Source organism: Chelonia mydas, chromosome 7 (assembly GCF_015237465.2).
Source record: "Chelonia mydas isolate rCheMyd1 chromosome 7, rCheMyd1.pri.v2, whole genome shotgun sequence".
Lineage (NCBI taxonomy): Eukaryota > Metazoa > Chordata > Testudines > Cheloniidae > Chelonia > Chelonia mydas.
Window position 1 is genome coordinate 25,076,158 of NC_057853.1, and position 16,710 is coordinate 25,092,867.

Genomic DNA, 16,710 nt, shown 5'->3' on the forward strand with positions numbered 1-16,710 from the left:
TCAAAAACCGGTAGGCGAACACTTCAACCTCTCTGGCCACTCAGTAAAAGACTTAAGGGTGGCAATTCTGCAACAGAAAAGCTTCAAAAACGACTCCAACGAGAAACTGCTGAGCTTGAATTAATATGCAAACTAGATACTATTAACTTGGGTTTGAATAGAGACTGGGAGTGGCTGGGTTATTACACATATTGAATCTGTTTCCACATGTTAAGTATCCTCACACCTTCTTGTCAACTGTCTAAATGGGCCATCTTGATTAACACTACAAAAGTTTTTTTTCTTCTGCTGATAATAGCTCATCTTAATTAATTAGCCTCTTACAGTTTGTATGGCAAATTCCACCTTCTCTGTATGTGTGTGTATATATATATATCTTATTATATGTTCCATTCAGTGCAGCCGATGAAGTGGACTGTAGCCCACGAAAGCTTACACTCTAATAAATTTGTTAGTGCCACAAGTACTTCTGGTTTTTTTTTGTTTTTTTTGTTTTTTTTTGCAGATACAGACTAACACGGCTGCTACTCTGAAACCTGAAATAGACATGATTCTTTTCAGTTTCTGCACTTTGCTGCAGGGTTCTGAATAGCTCCAGTGGAACAGGCTAGAGCAGTGGTTCTCAAAGCCAGTCCGCCTCCTGTTCAGGGAAAGCCTCTAGCAGGCCAGGCCAGTTTGTTTACCTGTAACATCCACAGGTTCGGACGACTGTGGCTCCCACTGGCTGCGGTTTGCCGCTCCAGGCCAATGGGGGCTGCAGGAAGTGGCGCAGGTCGAGGGATGTCGACCTGCCACCCTTCCCACAGCTCCCATTGGCCTGGAACAGTGAACCGTGGCCGGCGGGAGCCACGATTGGCCGAACCTGTGCACGCGGCAGCTAAACAAACCGGCCCGGCCCACCAGGGGCTTTCCCTGAACAAGCGGCGGACCGGCTTTGAGAACCACTGGGCTAGAGTGTCTTTACTCTCACTCTTCTGCTGTTTGGGAAAGTCTGAGTAGCACCAGATGTACACAAGCTGACAGTAGACTGCCTAAAATATAGATATAGCAAGCAATCAAAGCACTTTACAGACTAATAACACCATACCTGTATGTCTGTGGAAGTATTATCCTCTTTTTACAAGTGAGGAAACTAAGACACAGAAGTTTAGTATCTTGCCCAAGACTTCAGAGGGATTTTGATCACTGTCTCTCTCTAAGGGCTTGGCTACACTTGCAGCCTTCAGAGACCGAGGCAGGGAAAGTGCTGCCATGTGTTTACACTGTCAGCTGCAAGTGCAGTGGCGTAGCCACATTAACAGCTCTTGCAACGCCACAGAGAGCAGTGCATTGTGGTAGCTATCCCAGTGTGCAAGTGGCTGCAGTGTGCTTTTCAAATGGGGGTGGTGGTGGACTGTGACAGGGAGTGTGTTGTGTGTATTTGAGGGGAGAGACAGTGTGTTCTGGGGGGCAGAGAGTGTGTCAGCATGCTGTCTTGTAAGTTCAGACAGCAGCAGACCCCCTCCGCTCCTCTCTCTCTCTCTCTCTCTCTCTCTCTCTCTCTCACACACACACACACACACACACACACACACACACACACACACACACACACACACACACACACACACACACCTCTGCCGCAGCAGCATTCCACAGTAATGGTTTGCTTTGTCCCGGAGCAGATAAGCATGCTGGCTTTCAGAAACAGAGCTTTGAAAGGGGATATCCGCATGCCTGAAGCCAAGTTCAAAACAATGACCAGAGTGGCCACTTGACTTCAGGGGATTTTGGGACATTTCCAGAGGCCAATCACAGCACAGTAATACAACACGTCATCCACACTGACACCCGGGCATTTCAGCCAGGTCACAGCAAGCTTTATGCTTCTCATGGAGGTGGATTACTAGGAGCGCTCCAGCTGCAGAGTTCAGGCGCTCTAAGTGCCTTGCCAGTGTGGACACCTCAGGAGTTAGGGTACCTGGGGCTGATTTAATGTGCTCTAACCTGCAAGTGTAGCCAAGCCCTAACACACAACTAAACATGACAGTGGTGTATTAACTACTTTTGCCTGCTATTTGGGCAGTATGTTTCTGAGAATTTGTTGTGGAATGCTGGTGTTAACTAGTTTTATAAAAAGAAAACTAATGTTCTAGTGCTGTATTCCACTAATCAGCAATTCTAGCTCCACAGGTGACGAGACAGCAATCTTCATAAGTTTGTGTATCTTGATTTTATCTATTTGTGATTTCTTGAGTTCAAACTTTTGTGGTATTAGCCCCTTGAAATTTGATTCTGTTCTTTTGTTCCCCTCTTCTTTGATACATGTACACATTTGTATAAATGTGGGCACTCAAGCCATATTTTCCTTCATTGCTGCAGTACATATGGAAGATGTCCCCATGGAAAATGACTAACTTGAATGTCAAGTGGATGCTGTTGGAGCTCGTTGACATTGATGACATGCAGAGATCTCAGGTTGACAGATAGCAAGCCATTTGCTGACTATCTGCAGAAAACATGCAAGAGCGATGACTTATATTGACTTTTGTAGAGTAGGTAAATAGCAGTTTGTTCTGTGTTGTCAGCCTGTATTGATTCAGAAACTAATGAATGGAGGCAGTCTGTTTTAAAAGTACCTATGTGAAACAATTTGGTCATTTCAATCCAATTCCCAATGGACAAATGTCTGTATAACAAAAACCACCATCGGAAGAGACACACATTGGCCTTTTTGTTGAATCTGCCAATCAGAGTTGCTGAAGGTTGTATGGCTGTGGAGGCTGAACTACCCTTTCATCCCTAGAGATGATCGGCCCATGTCGGGCTGAGAGACTGTGTAGAAGAGCTCAAAGTATCCAGCACTGTTAATCCAACACTTTTCATTAGCACTGAAGATATAATAGTTTAATATTTCTTTCTGAAACCTCCTTTCTTTTATTCTTCTGCAGTGTTCAGTGATTGGTTGGGCCAAGGACAACCTCACTGTTTGAAAGGGGGTAGCGGTGAAAAGCTTTATTTGCAATTACACAGCCATGCATTCTTTTTTAGGAGTATTTTTCACTGCTTTGCCCTTACCTTGAGCTGAGTCAAATGTCTTGGAATCTATTTTCTGATGGATTGGGACCTCGCAACTTTTGATATGCATGTGCATATACTTATGTGCTGCTGCAGCTAATTTGCCAGTGTACACATCAGTATGCATCATGTGTCTTAAAGAAAAATCGAGATTTAACTACGTTCTACAAATGCATTTTTGGCTTCGATAGCTTATCCTACAAAATTTCAGTGTACAAACACTGGGACATATACTATCAGTCTGTGACAGAACTGCATTGGAAATTATAAATGTGTTTTGTTTTGTTTTTTTTTCAGGCAGGATTTGCTCCATGTAATGTAAAAAATTATATTGCTAAAAAATCCAGAATAACTCTTTCAATACCTTTTGGAAATGTAACACTGAATTTCATAAGACATGTATTGGAACTTCATATGAAATATTTAAGAACTGGCATATAATTCAGATAATAATACAATAATAATAATACTACAAAACCACAATCCATAGTATAACTAGGTTATTCAATTGTCTAAGTTACATATTCTCATTTTAATTTTCTGCTGGCTGTATATGCAGCAAAATTTCAGATTTACTCTTTGGCCTTGTAATATACTTATGTTCATCTTTTTTGTATTATATCAGTACATAAAGGAGCACAGATATCGCAAGGTTAAGTGTTTACATGTTGTGGTCGCCAGGAAGTGGTATAAGGAAATCTGAGTGTTACCAGGAAATGATTTTATAGTCCCTGCTTGCATGCCTACTTCAGCTTTCTTGCAATTTAACTCCTATAAAATTCATAAGACTTTAAAAAGGTTTGTTCTTTTGAGGATCACAGAAATATTTTAAAATTAGCTTCTCTGTTGATTTTACTTAGTTACTTCAGCCTATCTGTTGTAAGGAAAAGCTGGTAATGACTATAAGAATTTAAAATAACAAGGAGAATATATTAAATTTAACTGTGTTTTAAGGTTACTTTGCCATACGACTGCAGTCAGGGAAGTCTCATTCTGTCCTGTTTCTGGAGTCTGCCTATCTTGGTTGCTTTTGTCTGCGTTAAACTGATTTGTGCATGCATCTAGACCTCTTATTATAATCTTTCATTTTGCAACACTAGACCCTTAAGATGTTTGATGTTTAGCCAGCACTATTCAGTGGAAGCAAATCTACAGTTCACTGATCTACTGTAGAACTTCACTTCACAGAACAGAGTTCTTCCTGCACCAGTTCATTGGTTCAAGAAACAAACAGGGTAACTGTGATGTGGCTGAGACTACACATCAGGCATCATTCTTGAGGGGACGTGTAGCAAGCACAAGAGTTCATTTGTGTGCTAGAAGCAATTTAATCTACTGGTATTTCTTTTGGTTCAATAATGTATGAAGCTATACCCCAAAGATAAAAAATTGTTGAGATGAAGTTCACATGGAGGATTTACTTAAAATTTTGAAATATTTGCATGTTCCTAAAGATTTCTGTTGAGGGAACTCTTGCTAACAGTGTCAAAAGATTTTTAGAAGGTAATGGGGGAGAGAAATTTTGCAGTTAGTAACTTGCGTTTTAGTGTGCAAAATGCTACAATAGTTCATGCTCCTGTAAATAATTATTCTTTACAATCCACTTTGCAGATGATGTTGTGGAAAGCTTTTCCTACTTTTAGCCTTCATATATATATATAGGTCTGTTCAAAAACATTTTTCTTAAAATTAAGGTCAGGCTGTGCAAAAGTGATCAGTGATTTTGGGTGTCTCAATTTCTAGTTGCCCAACTTGAGACACCTCAAGGGGACCTGATTTTTCATAAAGTACTGAACATCACTCCCTGGAAATAAGGCCCCTTTGAGATGTTTCAAATTGGATACTCCAAAACTGAAGTGACTAAAATCATAAGTCATTTTTGAAAGTCTTGGCCTAAATGTCAGAAAACTTCCTATGGCATTTTTTTAACCTTTCAATTTTGTATCCGTCTATACGTCAAAAGGAAAATGAAGCGGTGATTCTCATTTTCAAATGACTTCTTTGCTGATTGATATCAATTTAGCAGTTTCGCAGCCTGTCTCCTTCCTCTGCATTCAGCAGAAGCCTATCATTTAAGCTGATAAAAGATCAAGGTCTTACAGTTAACTGAGGCGCTCTTACCCATATGTGTCAGTTTTTGTCTTCTTAAAATGTGAAATAAAGTTTAATAGTCCTGAGCTTTCTGCCCAACTCAAATTCTTTTTGATATTCCTGTCTGTTAGAAGTATATAAAGCTCTGAAAAACAAGCCTGTATTTGATGTTCTGAGCAAATAAGAAGAAATTAAAATAAGGGGAGTGAAGATGGCGGGCCATGGGAAATAAGCAATATATCACTTGTTAAAAGTAATTTATTGTAAAAGAAGATGTTTGTCAGAGATAACAAAATATTGTTCGTCAAATGATTTTCCTATTGTTCATCAAATGATCAGTAGAAACAGTATGGTTCAAAGAGCCTACCTTTTAAAAACACTTTTTAACTTTTGCTCAGCCATATTCAATGTATCTGACTCCTGCAAATTTAATTATGTTTAGCCACAACCAAGATCTCCCACTGTTCTCCTTATTTTAGACATTTGTAGAGTTGGGATATTAACATTACTATGCTTTAGAGCATCTCCAAATTCCATAAGTCATATTAATCAGAATATAAAAATCTTAAGAATATAATGATCCAGATCCTCAGCTGCTATAGACGGGTTCATTGACTCACTTCTGATAGCTTCATGTTTTTGATTTTGAGTTAGCCTTTGAATATTAAAACAAGAAAATATTTCACATTAAATGTGTTTTTCCAGAAGACATGATCTTTTCCCTCCCTTTTGATGAGGCATTAAAACAGGAGGATCAGTAGATTGTGGATCCAAATTTGTTCACATAAATTACATGCAGATGTCCATTGCATGTGTGCATTTAATTGGTTGTTTGACCTAAAGAAAGCACAGAGAAATACATATACAAATGATACTGAGCAAAATTAGGGGCTGTGTTCTGATAACTTGGCAAAAAAAGTCCTCAGGGGATTTATCTGTTGTATGCTCAAAGAATATATGATTTTAAATGATAGACAATGAGACAATGTTCTAAATGTTAATGAGGGATAATACATTTAATTTTATGCAAATACTGGAATATTTTATAAAATAATAGTACATGAGCTGGGATAGCCTGGAGATTTATTGATGAGAATTGTTTTTTAAACAATCTTTCTTCCCACCTGAGAAGAAATTTGTTAGCATCCAGATGGAAAAACTCTCAAGGAGGTAGTCCGCTGATCTGATCTTTAGACTGGGACCTAATCTCATGAGTCCTTCAAAAGCAGAGCTTCTACTGATCTCAATGCGGGGGAGGGGTGAACATGCACATGGAGATCTTGCAGGATGAGGGTAACAAGTCTGAAATTTCAAGACTGCTATTCAATTTGCAATTCTGTGTCACTGAGGTAGCCTGGGTGTATTATCTGGTACATTAAAAGCAGCAATAGCATAACACAATGTTTTCTTAATACAGTGCAATCACTATTTTCCAAACTCAAGTCAAGTGAAGGCTGTATAGTTCCCAAAGGAACTGACCAAAGTTCCATTCCTGTGGATCAACTAAGATCAGCAGGAATGAAGCTTCTAGCTTCAGTTCTGTAGAACTAGTGAGCTCAGAATGGCTAAAAGTAAGCTCATGTGAAGTTCCTTTCCTACAGAACTTGGGCCCTTTTCAAAATCTTATTTTGAGGCCTCACTTCATCAGCGCTTCTATACTCTCAGGATCTTTGCCCGCTATTGCTCAATTTCTGCTGGCTTAGGAGTTCCCAGTTAACTACCCTGCCTCTTTCATGAGGACCTTTCAAAACCTTTGTTAATCAAGGTTTACAATGAAATATATATATTTTAAAAGCCCCCCAATAAATAGCTACAGTCTGCTTTGTTTTCTTGACCAAAGCATGTACACTTGGCACTAATGAAGACATTTTGGAAGACAAAAAAAAAAGCACAACATCATTGTCAAAAGTCTACAATCATCCCTCTCCCACATGTACTGTGCATTTTCTCCTATAACTGGGGAACCTCAGAGCCACAACAGTCCTGCCCATTCTAGTAAAACTTACTAGTGATTATCTTAATCACATTGATTATAGCAGCAAAACAGTGTCGTTCACACTTGGTAGCACTTTTTCTTAAATAGCTACTCTACCTGTTTACATATATTAACTGCAAAGTATTATTCAAAGATGAATGACTTACCAAAAAAAAAACCAAACCAACAAAAAACCCGCAAGATATAGGTTGTTGGGCTGGTGTGCATCTCTCAACTTCTGAGACTTCTAATATATAGCTTGCTGTTGCTTCCTGTCATGCATTGTGGCTGCATGTTGAAGAGTTCCTGCAGAAAAGTGGAGAAGAGAAAAAGGGACCACTCTATTATACTGAGGATTAAGAAACCTCTTGAAATCTGAGTACAGTACAATTACAAAGTACCTCATGGTGTGGTGTTGCTTTTTTGTGCATCATCAGGTATGTCGGGGGCTATGCTACTTTACTCTGTGTGTGTGTGTGTGTTTGTGTGTCTGTCTGTCTTTTGTGCACAAAAATTTCACAGATTTTTGTTTACTTAAATGCATGGCAGGATTTAAAGTCAGATAGACATGCAACCCAGGGGTTGTTTAGCGAGTGTATTTATTTATGTAAAGGAAGGATGTACTTAAAAACATAAATATGTAACACGCTATAATACTGCATATAGAAAGAGGGTTTTTTTATTGTATTTATTTTTTGTAGTTCTGCTGTAAAATGAGAGAAGATGTGATTAAAAAAAAATACTGAAGGGCCTGCTTCTGCAACCCTTATGTGAGGACCACCATTTTGTCAAGTAGTGGGGACTGAACTGAGTAAAGAGTTAGATTCTGAAGCGGAAAGTTGTAACAGATTCATACTTTCCAGATTTGAGCACAGAGGAAGGTACATAATACATATTGAGCAGTGGTTACACTTACTTGCATTAGGTAGCTTTTAACCTTGTGACTATTTCCATTGATTTCAATATGACTACTTGGTTACATGCTACTTATGAGTAAGGGTTGCCTGATCAAGTCTGAAGTGGGCAAAGTTGAACTTTAATTTATTGGTCTAATTCCAGAACCTCTAATATGATCTCTCCATTTGGATGAATAGAGAACTTCTTATTAAATGAAGCTATCTTCAAATTACTTATGTCTTGCTTTTATTAAAGCTGATTTAATTCCTGGTAGGATATTTGCACATTAAATATTTATATAAAAGTTGAAGCATGTGGTATTCTTTATCATTCATCAGGACTTGTCAATGTATCGTTCATGGGTTTAATTTATCCTCTGTGTTTTACCATATATATGCAGTATAGAGAACACATGAATTACCTTCTGCTGGGTTCACTGTCTGTATTTGTGCTGGCAGAGCTGCAATACTGCAGCTAGTATTTTACAATGTGGCTATTACATTAGATGGGAACATGTTCTTTGTTTATTATAAATGTACAGCAACAAAAAATGCTAAAATCTATCACATTCAAGGAAGGTAGTGGAAGTTTAGGGCTTGTTTCTGCCAACCTTACTCATGTTGCCAAGCACTGAACTCTGTGAAGTAGCCACGGTACTAGTCCATGTATATTGGTGGCAGAATCAGGTCCATAGTATGAAGCAGGATGAGTCAGTTCCCTACACAATCATTCAGAAGGCTCTTTCAGGTCCAACATAGAAATAATTAAGCAACTACACTACATGATAATGAAATGTTTAGATTGGGCTTCTCATACAAATATTAACAATATTGAAGTGATCCAGTTAGGATCCTATGTTTTGTTAGCAGTAAATGTTATTTACAATGTTCTTCTGAAACATTAACTCATAGGAATAAATCCACAGTTGAGCTTTTGGAAGTATTACATGGGTTTTTTTGACTGAATTTACCATTTTTCAGGACCTGCCTTAAATTTATTAGTAGGAGACAAGAGCTGGGGTTCTTTCACTTACGTGATTACACATTGCCAGAGTCTTGTAAAATCACTCATCATATCTCCTATGTGCATTCACGGTTGCTGATTTAACAAAATACACATGCAGGTGTAAAAACCTTCATATTTTATTAAATTGCTAGGAGTTCTGTGGAAATAAATAAATATAACACTTAATAATGCTGTATACAGTGTTGTATGATTGTGGTTGTCTGTCATGCCTATGTGGATGCATAAATAGGGTGACCAGATGTCCCGTTTTTATAGGGACAGTCCCGTTTTTTGGGGACTTTTTCTTATATAGGTGCCTATTACCCCCTCCCCACCACCCCTTGTCCTGTTTTTTCACAGTTGCTATCTGGTCACCCTATGCATATAACTACTCAGTCTGTGCATTGCATTGGGTATCTGCAGTTACATGAACAATTTTGTGTGCCTACCTTGAAAAACTTGGCTGTAACAAGGGGGGAAATAAAAGAAAATTTAATTCAGAATAGACATTGCAGTGAGTCACTACAGAGAAAGCTAAATTGTTTTTCTGGAAGTTATAACCAGTATCTTCAGTGTAGCAATGTTATAGCTTGCACATAACTCTTTGACAAAAGTTACATGAAGTAGTTAGATCAAAGACTAACTACGGGAACTGTCTGTGGTTTTAAAGATATCAGCACAGCCATGTTGAATGCAGAATATCAAGATAGCAGACACAAAGCAAAATTCTAGACCAATAATTAGGGCACTACCAAATTCATGGCCATGAAGCATCATGAAATCTGGTCCCCCTCCACCCCCCAACTCCTTTTTGGGTCAGGACCCCTACAATTACAACGCTGTGAAATTTCAGATTTAAATAGCTGAAATCATGAAATTTATGATTTTTTAAATCCTATGACCATGAAATTGACCAAAATGGACCAGGAATCTGGTAGGGCTCTACCAATAATGGATGACTGCAGCTGCCTAAAATATAAGTCTGGTTGAATCTCACATACATGCCTAGTTTAAAGAAATTACTTAATTCTGATATAAATTCTGCTAGTATGATGAGCAAGTGCAGCAACATGTGCAATCTCTCTAGTGATGAGAATCCTGCAGGGGATTCTCAATGCTTGAAAAGGTTCTCTTGAATCAGTGTAAAAAAAAAAAAAAAAAAAAAAAACCCATGTGTAAAAGTTGTTATATAATGAAATAACTCAGATAGATCCCTCTTACTGGGAGAAAGCTAGTGGCATAGTTTCACACACTCATACTCACATACTCATTACTTAAGAGATTTTTTTTTGTTTCGTCACTTTTCCAGAGTACAGCTAAACTGCAGCCCCTCTTACTCAGGAACCAAGTAGAAATGGCTTCAGGTGATCCCCTTAATCAGACGGGATAAGCTTGGCCAATAAGGGTCACATGTGAAATACCATATGTGACTTGCTCCATGTGACCTAGCTGAATGAACCAGGCTTGAACTTCAAATAAATGGTTAACAGCAGCCAGTAAAGTTCATGGATACCCAGATAGAGCAAAATATGTTTATGGTATCATCAAGAGCACAAACATAACTTGACATAGTTTGTAGATACAGGAAGAGCATGGTCAAGACTATTGAATAATTTTCCTGTTTGAGATAGAGCTAGGATGTGACAAAGTGGGGTTTTATTCAGCTTGTTATGCTGCATATGAGTCTTACTGCCCTATACTAATACTGTGTGTACCTTAATTTCCCAGTGTACTGCACCAATACTTTGATGGTGGGAATTGGGTATGTGATTTTTGCTGAGACCCTCAGGGCAGGTGAGGCTGTCCTACTATTTGCACCTATGTAACCTGAGACCCAGGAGGGGGGTGCAACCAGGTGATACCTGTGGTCGGGGAAGCGAGACAAAGAGAAGGAGGAGGGGCATTAAGAGGGTTGTCGGAGTGGCTGGAGGCTGGCAGTCTGCATGGGGGAACTGGAAGAGGGGGAATCCAGGGCATGTGGCCCAGGGTTCCCAAGATGGACTTGGCTGAAAGTCACTGATGTCTGTAATAGCAAGCTCTGTTCTACGCTGCATTCCTGTTGACTAATAAACCTTCTGTTTTACTGGCTGGCTGAGTGTCATGTCAGCCTGCGGAGTTGGAGTGCAGGGCCCTCTGGCTTCCCCAGGAGCCCCGCTAGCATGGCTCTATAATAAATTCCTTCTCCCTGAATAGACAGGACTAGAATCTGCAACCTCTTCTAGGTCAGATTTCCAGAGACAGTGGAATCCAGGGCTATGGAACAACTATTTGCACATTCACTGGTTGAATTACTTGGGAGCTCAGCACCCAAAGAATTGATCTGATCCACATAGTGCTTTAAAAGAAGGTCTTATCTGGGAAAAGAGTAGCAAAAGATGTAAATTTAAGTATGTTTGGGACTACTTTAATTTACACTTTCTCTCTCCTTGGTGTATAAGACCAATTTAGAATTCCTTAGATACCAGTAGAGTGTATGTATTCTCAGTTGTTAACTCTTAAGCATTGTTTGTGTTGCAGAAGCATCTAGAGTCCCCAGTTACCTCTGAATTTGGCTTGAGGAGTCTATTAGCAAACCATAAAATGGATTTAAACATATTTGGCTCTCAGTTAGACTCTAATAATTTGTACTCTCCCTTGTCTTTCCAAAAAGGGACGGAAGAAGGCTAAATAAAAAGGGAATTAATACCAGTCCTCCAACAAAGCTTTGCTGCTTCTTGTCCTTCCAGCATCCCGTATATGCACACCTATTTCCTGTTAGTTACACACAGCGAATGAGATTTTCATTGTTCACTTTGTTACTTTGATGGCAAAATCTCAAATCCATCTCACATTACAAAGACAAAAGAATAAATCTCACTTTTCACGTTCAAAGTTGGATGGCACAGGATGCTCTCTCTGCTCTCTCCTGCTGCCATTTTCCTGGCAGGGTTGTGATTTTAGGTAGCCATCTTAGAATTACTAAGAGATTTGGATCCTGTTTTCATAAGGGCCTGTAGTAGCATCCATTCGATTTTCGGTAAAATCAAAACACAGACAAATGTATGTTTCTAGTAGTTGATATAAAAACTTGTGTAGCTTTTAGCTGAATCCTCTAACAGGTCTTGGCCATGTACATACCAATATACGGACACCATGGTGGTCAGCTAACTGCATGCATATGGGATAGTAACAGAACTTGCAAATCTCTGTTAAAAATACTTGGCGTCTATTGCTGGACCATAGGGGGAGACTCTATTAGTTATCAATAGGAGTAGGACTTAAATTAAATTTTCAGGTCCTGCATCAGGGAACAGAATTGCCCTGTCAGAGACTTGATCAGGTCTTGCATATTCCAAACAGTAGAGGGCAGTAGAAACATACACAGAAGCTAATGTATTACAAAATTGTAAAGGTTTTTGGCTCTGTTTAGAGTTTAAGCAAATTATTTGCACCAATATTACATAAACAGCTGATATATTAGAGGTTAGAAGATTGGGTAAATTGTTTTTATGCTCTTCTTCATTCTGTATTAGAATCTGGTATTAGCCTATAAAATTATGGACCTGTGGGCATGTATTTTGCATCATTCAACCTACAGAGAGACATTGTGCTGTGAGCAAATCTACTTCAGGATCCTGTGGGGTTTCCCGTGCCCTCAGGACTGCCTTCAAAATCTCAGGACTTTCACTGGTATAACCATGAAAGTACCGCTAAAATACAAGAGGAGGAATAAAGAGATGGGTCCTGTCCATGCAGGCTTCAAAGAAGACTGTTCTGAGACTCACTTGTATTTGGATTCACTTGAAGCAGGGAACATGTTATTTTTTCTCTTTTTAAAAGAACCCTATTTGTTAGATTTTATTCAATTATCAATGAGAAACCTTGGAATGGAGGGAGGTGGTCATCCAAAGGGAAAATCATTAGGCTTTTTGTTAGCCATTGTAGGAAGGTAGGCTCATAGGATTAGTGTGACATGGTCTGTTCATCCCCCTCCTCCTCACACAAATAAAGAGCTGCTATTAAGAGCTTTATATTGTATCAGCTAATACAAAATTCCTTTTCGCATCTGTAACTTTGATTTCATCGTAGAAACTTGAATACCAGTACAGAAGTAATATGATAAGATGGAAAACTGCTATTCTTACATGACCCCTTAGTCTTGTTCTAGTACCACAAAGCAAGCTGGCATTAAGCTGAGTAATAAGACACCACTGCTGCATGTTGTGGTTAATTTCTAAAGTCTGCTTTGTGATGTTATATCCTACCATCTGTGGCAGGAAATGTTAAATTAGTAATTATTCAGCTAACCTTATCATAGAAGAAGATTAATCTTTTGGTCAGGTAATTTTATACCCAGTTTAAATCGGATCCAAAACATTTTTTTTTTTGGTTAATTGAGAACCACGTGTATAAAACATGTTGGTAGTTTGGGTCAGTATAGCTCATTGTTATACTGAGGAGACCAACCTACCCAAAATATAAACTTACAGGTTTCTAACTTGATGATGATTTTACTTTATTTTGGAGCTATATCATCCATGAAACTTCTAATGACTATCTGAAATTAATGTATTTATAATCCCTCTAGAGCCAGAATGGTACTGAACACATTTCAATAGTTTCTTGAAGTACATACCTTTATGTACATTTCAGGGAAACATTTAAGAATGAGCAAGTTCTGTTGCTTATATCTTTAGTATATTCCAGTGTGTATGTACTTGTGTCTTGCTAATGAAGTGTTTTATGTGTCAAAATAATTTTTAGGCCACACTGGATTTTTTTGAAGGAGTGTTAGGCTGCTTTGAGAAGCCTGGAAAAGAGCATATCCGTTTATTTGAAATGTCAAATGAAAACCTGGATTCTTGCTCTGCTGTGTTGCCTCCTGCAGAAGCAAAGTATTGTAGCAATATGTTTCAGCAGTTCTACCCCACCTCTCACTCCTTAGAGGGTGAAATTAATTTCTGGTGCAGAGGGTCAGCCTTTCTCATGACTTTAGTGGTGCTTAGGGGCTGTTCTGGTGATCAGCTGGTCGAGCAGCTACTGGCAGCCTGTAAAGGAGAAAGGCAAATAACTAGTTTTCATGTTAATTTATGTCAGTTTGGTGTGGAAATCCATATTACTGGAGGGCTGGGGATGGGCCATGGATGCAAGTTTATGCAGATGGATTCAGCACCGTGACCAGCACAACTGGCATGGAGGAGCTTCAACTGCTATTTGACCCTATATATGTGGAGTACAGATGCACAGGGTTCCACCCTCACCTGACTTTATGCAGGTGAAGTGAATTTAATTCAGAATGCACCTCATAGACTTGGGAATGGAAGCCTCTTTCAAGCATCCCATTCTGTTCTAGATCTCTCTCTCTATCACATGCACCTTGTAGGTGGTAAGTTGCAAGGCTGCTACTAGAAAGTCAGGCTGACTAAAGAACTTTTTTCTCAGAGAGATACACCAGAAATGTCTTCCATAAGATCCTTTAATGTTCTTCCAGGTATGACTGAGGTTAGCTTAAATAAGGTTTGTTATGCACAGCTATACCTAGTGGCTGAACAGTATAATACAGTTTAGCATTCCATTACATCTCCCCCTTTAAGTTCTACATTTCTACCATTTACAAAATTTACGCTGTCTTGAAGTTCACTATGGATCAGTCTGGACAGGTGGATAGAAAGCTGGCTAGTTTGTCAGGCTCAAAGGGTAGTGATCAACGGCTCGATGTCTAGTTGGCAGCCAGTATCAAGCGGAGTGCCCCAGGTGTCAGTCCATGCATCCGATGAAGTGAGCTTTAGCTCACGAAAGCTCATGCTCAAATAAACTGGTTAGTCTCTAAGGTGCCACAAGTACTCCTTTTCTTTTTACGAATACAGACTAACACGGCTGTTACTCTGAAACCAGTCCTGGGGCCAGTTTTGTTCAACATCTTTATTAATGATCTGGATGATGGGATGGATTGCACCTTCAGCAAGTTTGCAGATAATACTAAGCTAGGGGGAGAGGTAGATACGCTTGAGGGTAGGGATAGGGTACAGAGTGACCTAGACAAATTGGAGAATTGGGCCAAAAGAAATCTGATGAGGTTCAACAAGGACAAGTGCAGAGTCCTGCACTTAGGACGGAAGAATCCCATGCACTACTACAGGCTGGAGACCGACTGGCTAAGCGGCAGTTCTGCAGAAAAGGACCTGAGGATTACAGTGGACGAGAAGCTGGATATGAGTCAGCAGTGTGCCCTTGTTGCCAAGAAGGCCAATGGCATATTGGGCTGTATTAATAGGAGCATTGCCAGCAGATCGAGGGAAGTGATTATTCCCCTCTATTCAGCACTGGTGAGGCCACACCTGGAGTATTGTGTCCAGTTTTGGTCCCCCCACTTCAGAAGGGATGTGGACAAATTAGAGAGAGTCCAGTGGAGGGCAACGAAAATGATTAGGGAGCTGGGGAACATGACTTATGAGGAGAGGCTGAGGGAACTGGTGTTATTTAGGCTGCAGAAGAGAAGAGTGAGGGGGGATTTGATAGCAACCTTCAAATCCCTGAAGGGGGGTTCCAAAGAGGATGGAGCTCAGCTGTTCTCAGTGGTGGCAGATGACAGAACAAGAAGCAATGGTCTCAAGTTGCAGTGGGGGAGGTCTAGGTTGGATTTTAGGAAACATTATTTCACTAGGAGGGTGGAGAAGCATTGGAATGGAAGCACTAGGGAGGTGGTGGAATCTCCATCCTTAGAGGTTTTTATGGCCTGGCTTGACAAAACCCTGGCTGGGATGATTTAGTTGGTGTTGGTCCTGCTTTGAGCAGAGGATTGGACTAGATGATCTCCTGAGGTCTCTTCCAACCCTAATATTCTATGATTCTATGGTCAGTTTGGAATCTTTGGGCGTGTCTACACTGCAGTTAAACACCTATGGCTGGCCTGTGTCAGTTGGATCAAGCAGTGGGGCTGTAAAATTGGGGTGTAGGCATTTGGTCTTGGTCTGGAGCCCAATTTCTGGGACCTCAAAAGAACAAGGAATGGATCTTCCTGCTGTAGGATTTTTTTGGCTTTCTGTACTGCTTTCTCAGCCAGCCCCAGCTTGTGGGTAATGTGGGCTGCTAATAATATGATCAAAATCATATTTTGTTCAAAATGACTTAAATTCTGGTGCAGTAAATTGTGGTCCATTGTCTGTCACTAGTTCTGGAATACCCAAAGGAGCAAAAGAACACTCCAGTTTTTTGATAACACTGCAACACGTTATGTCTTTCAAATATATTATTTCTATATACACCTCTACCCCAATATAACGCGGTCCTTGGGAGACAAAAAATCTCACTGCGTTATAGGTGAGACTGCGTTATATCAAACTTGCTTTGGCCCCCTCTGTTCCTTGTTCCCTGACCGCCCCCTCCAGAGACCCATCCCGTCCCTAATCACCCCCAGGATCCCTACCCAACACCCCTGCTCCCTGTCCCCTGACTGCTCCGACCCCTATCCATACAGCCCGACCCTATCCGCTTCCCGCCACTGGTGAGTGTGGGGAGGTTGGGGAAAGGACGCCCCCTGGGCTGGGGCCGCGTCACTCCACTTCCCACCACAGGTGAGTACGTGCGGCGTCCTTTCCCCAACCTCCCCGCACTCACCGGCAGCGGCAGAAGCGGAGGAGCCCGGTCCCAGCCCGCTCCACTCCGCCAGCTCCCAGCCGTGGTGCTCCACTTCCCTCTGCCAGTGA

General features: G+C 40.3%; 1 protein-coding gene across 5 annotated transcripts in view; it reads left to right on the forward strand.

The window, feature by feature from the left end:
- ARHGEF3 (Rho guanine nucleotide exchange factor 3) overlaps nt 1–16,710 on the forward strand; it is a 306,129-nt gene that overhangs the window by 108,754 nt on the left and 180,665 nt on the right. Inside the window, exon 1 of one of the 5 annotated variants that reach the window (XM_037903921.2) lies at nt 7,389–7,560. The exons of the other annotated variants lie outside the window; for them this stretch is intronic. Coding sequence (XP_037759849.1) covers nt 7,528–7,560 — 33 coding nt within the window. The 5' untranslated portion in view covers nt 7,389–7,527. Of the gene's footprint in view, nt 1–7,388; nt 7,561–16,710 lie in introns of those variants that run through there. 5 annotated transcript variants of the gene reach the window in all.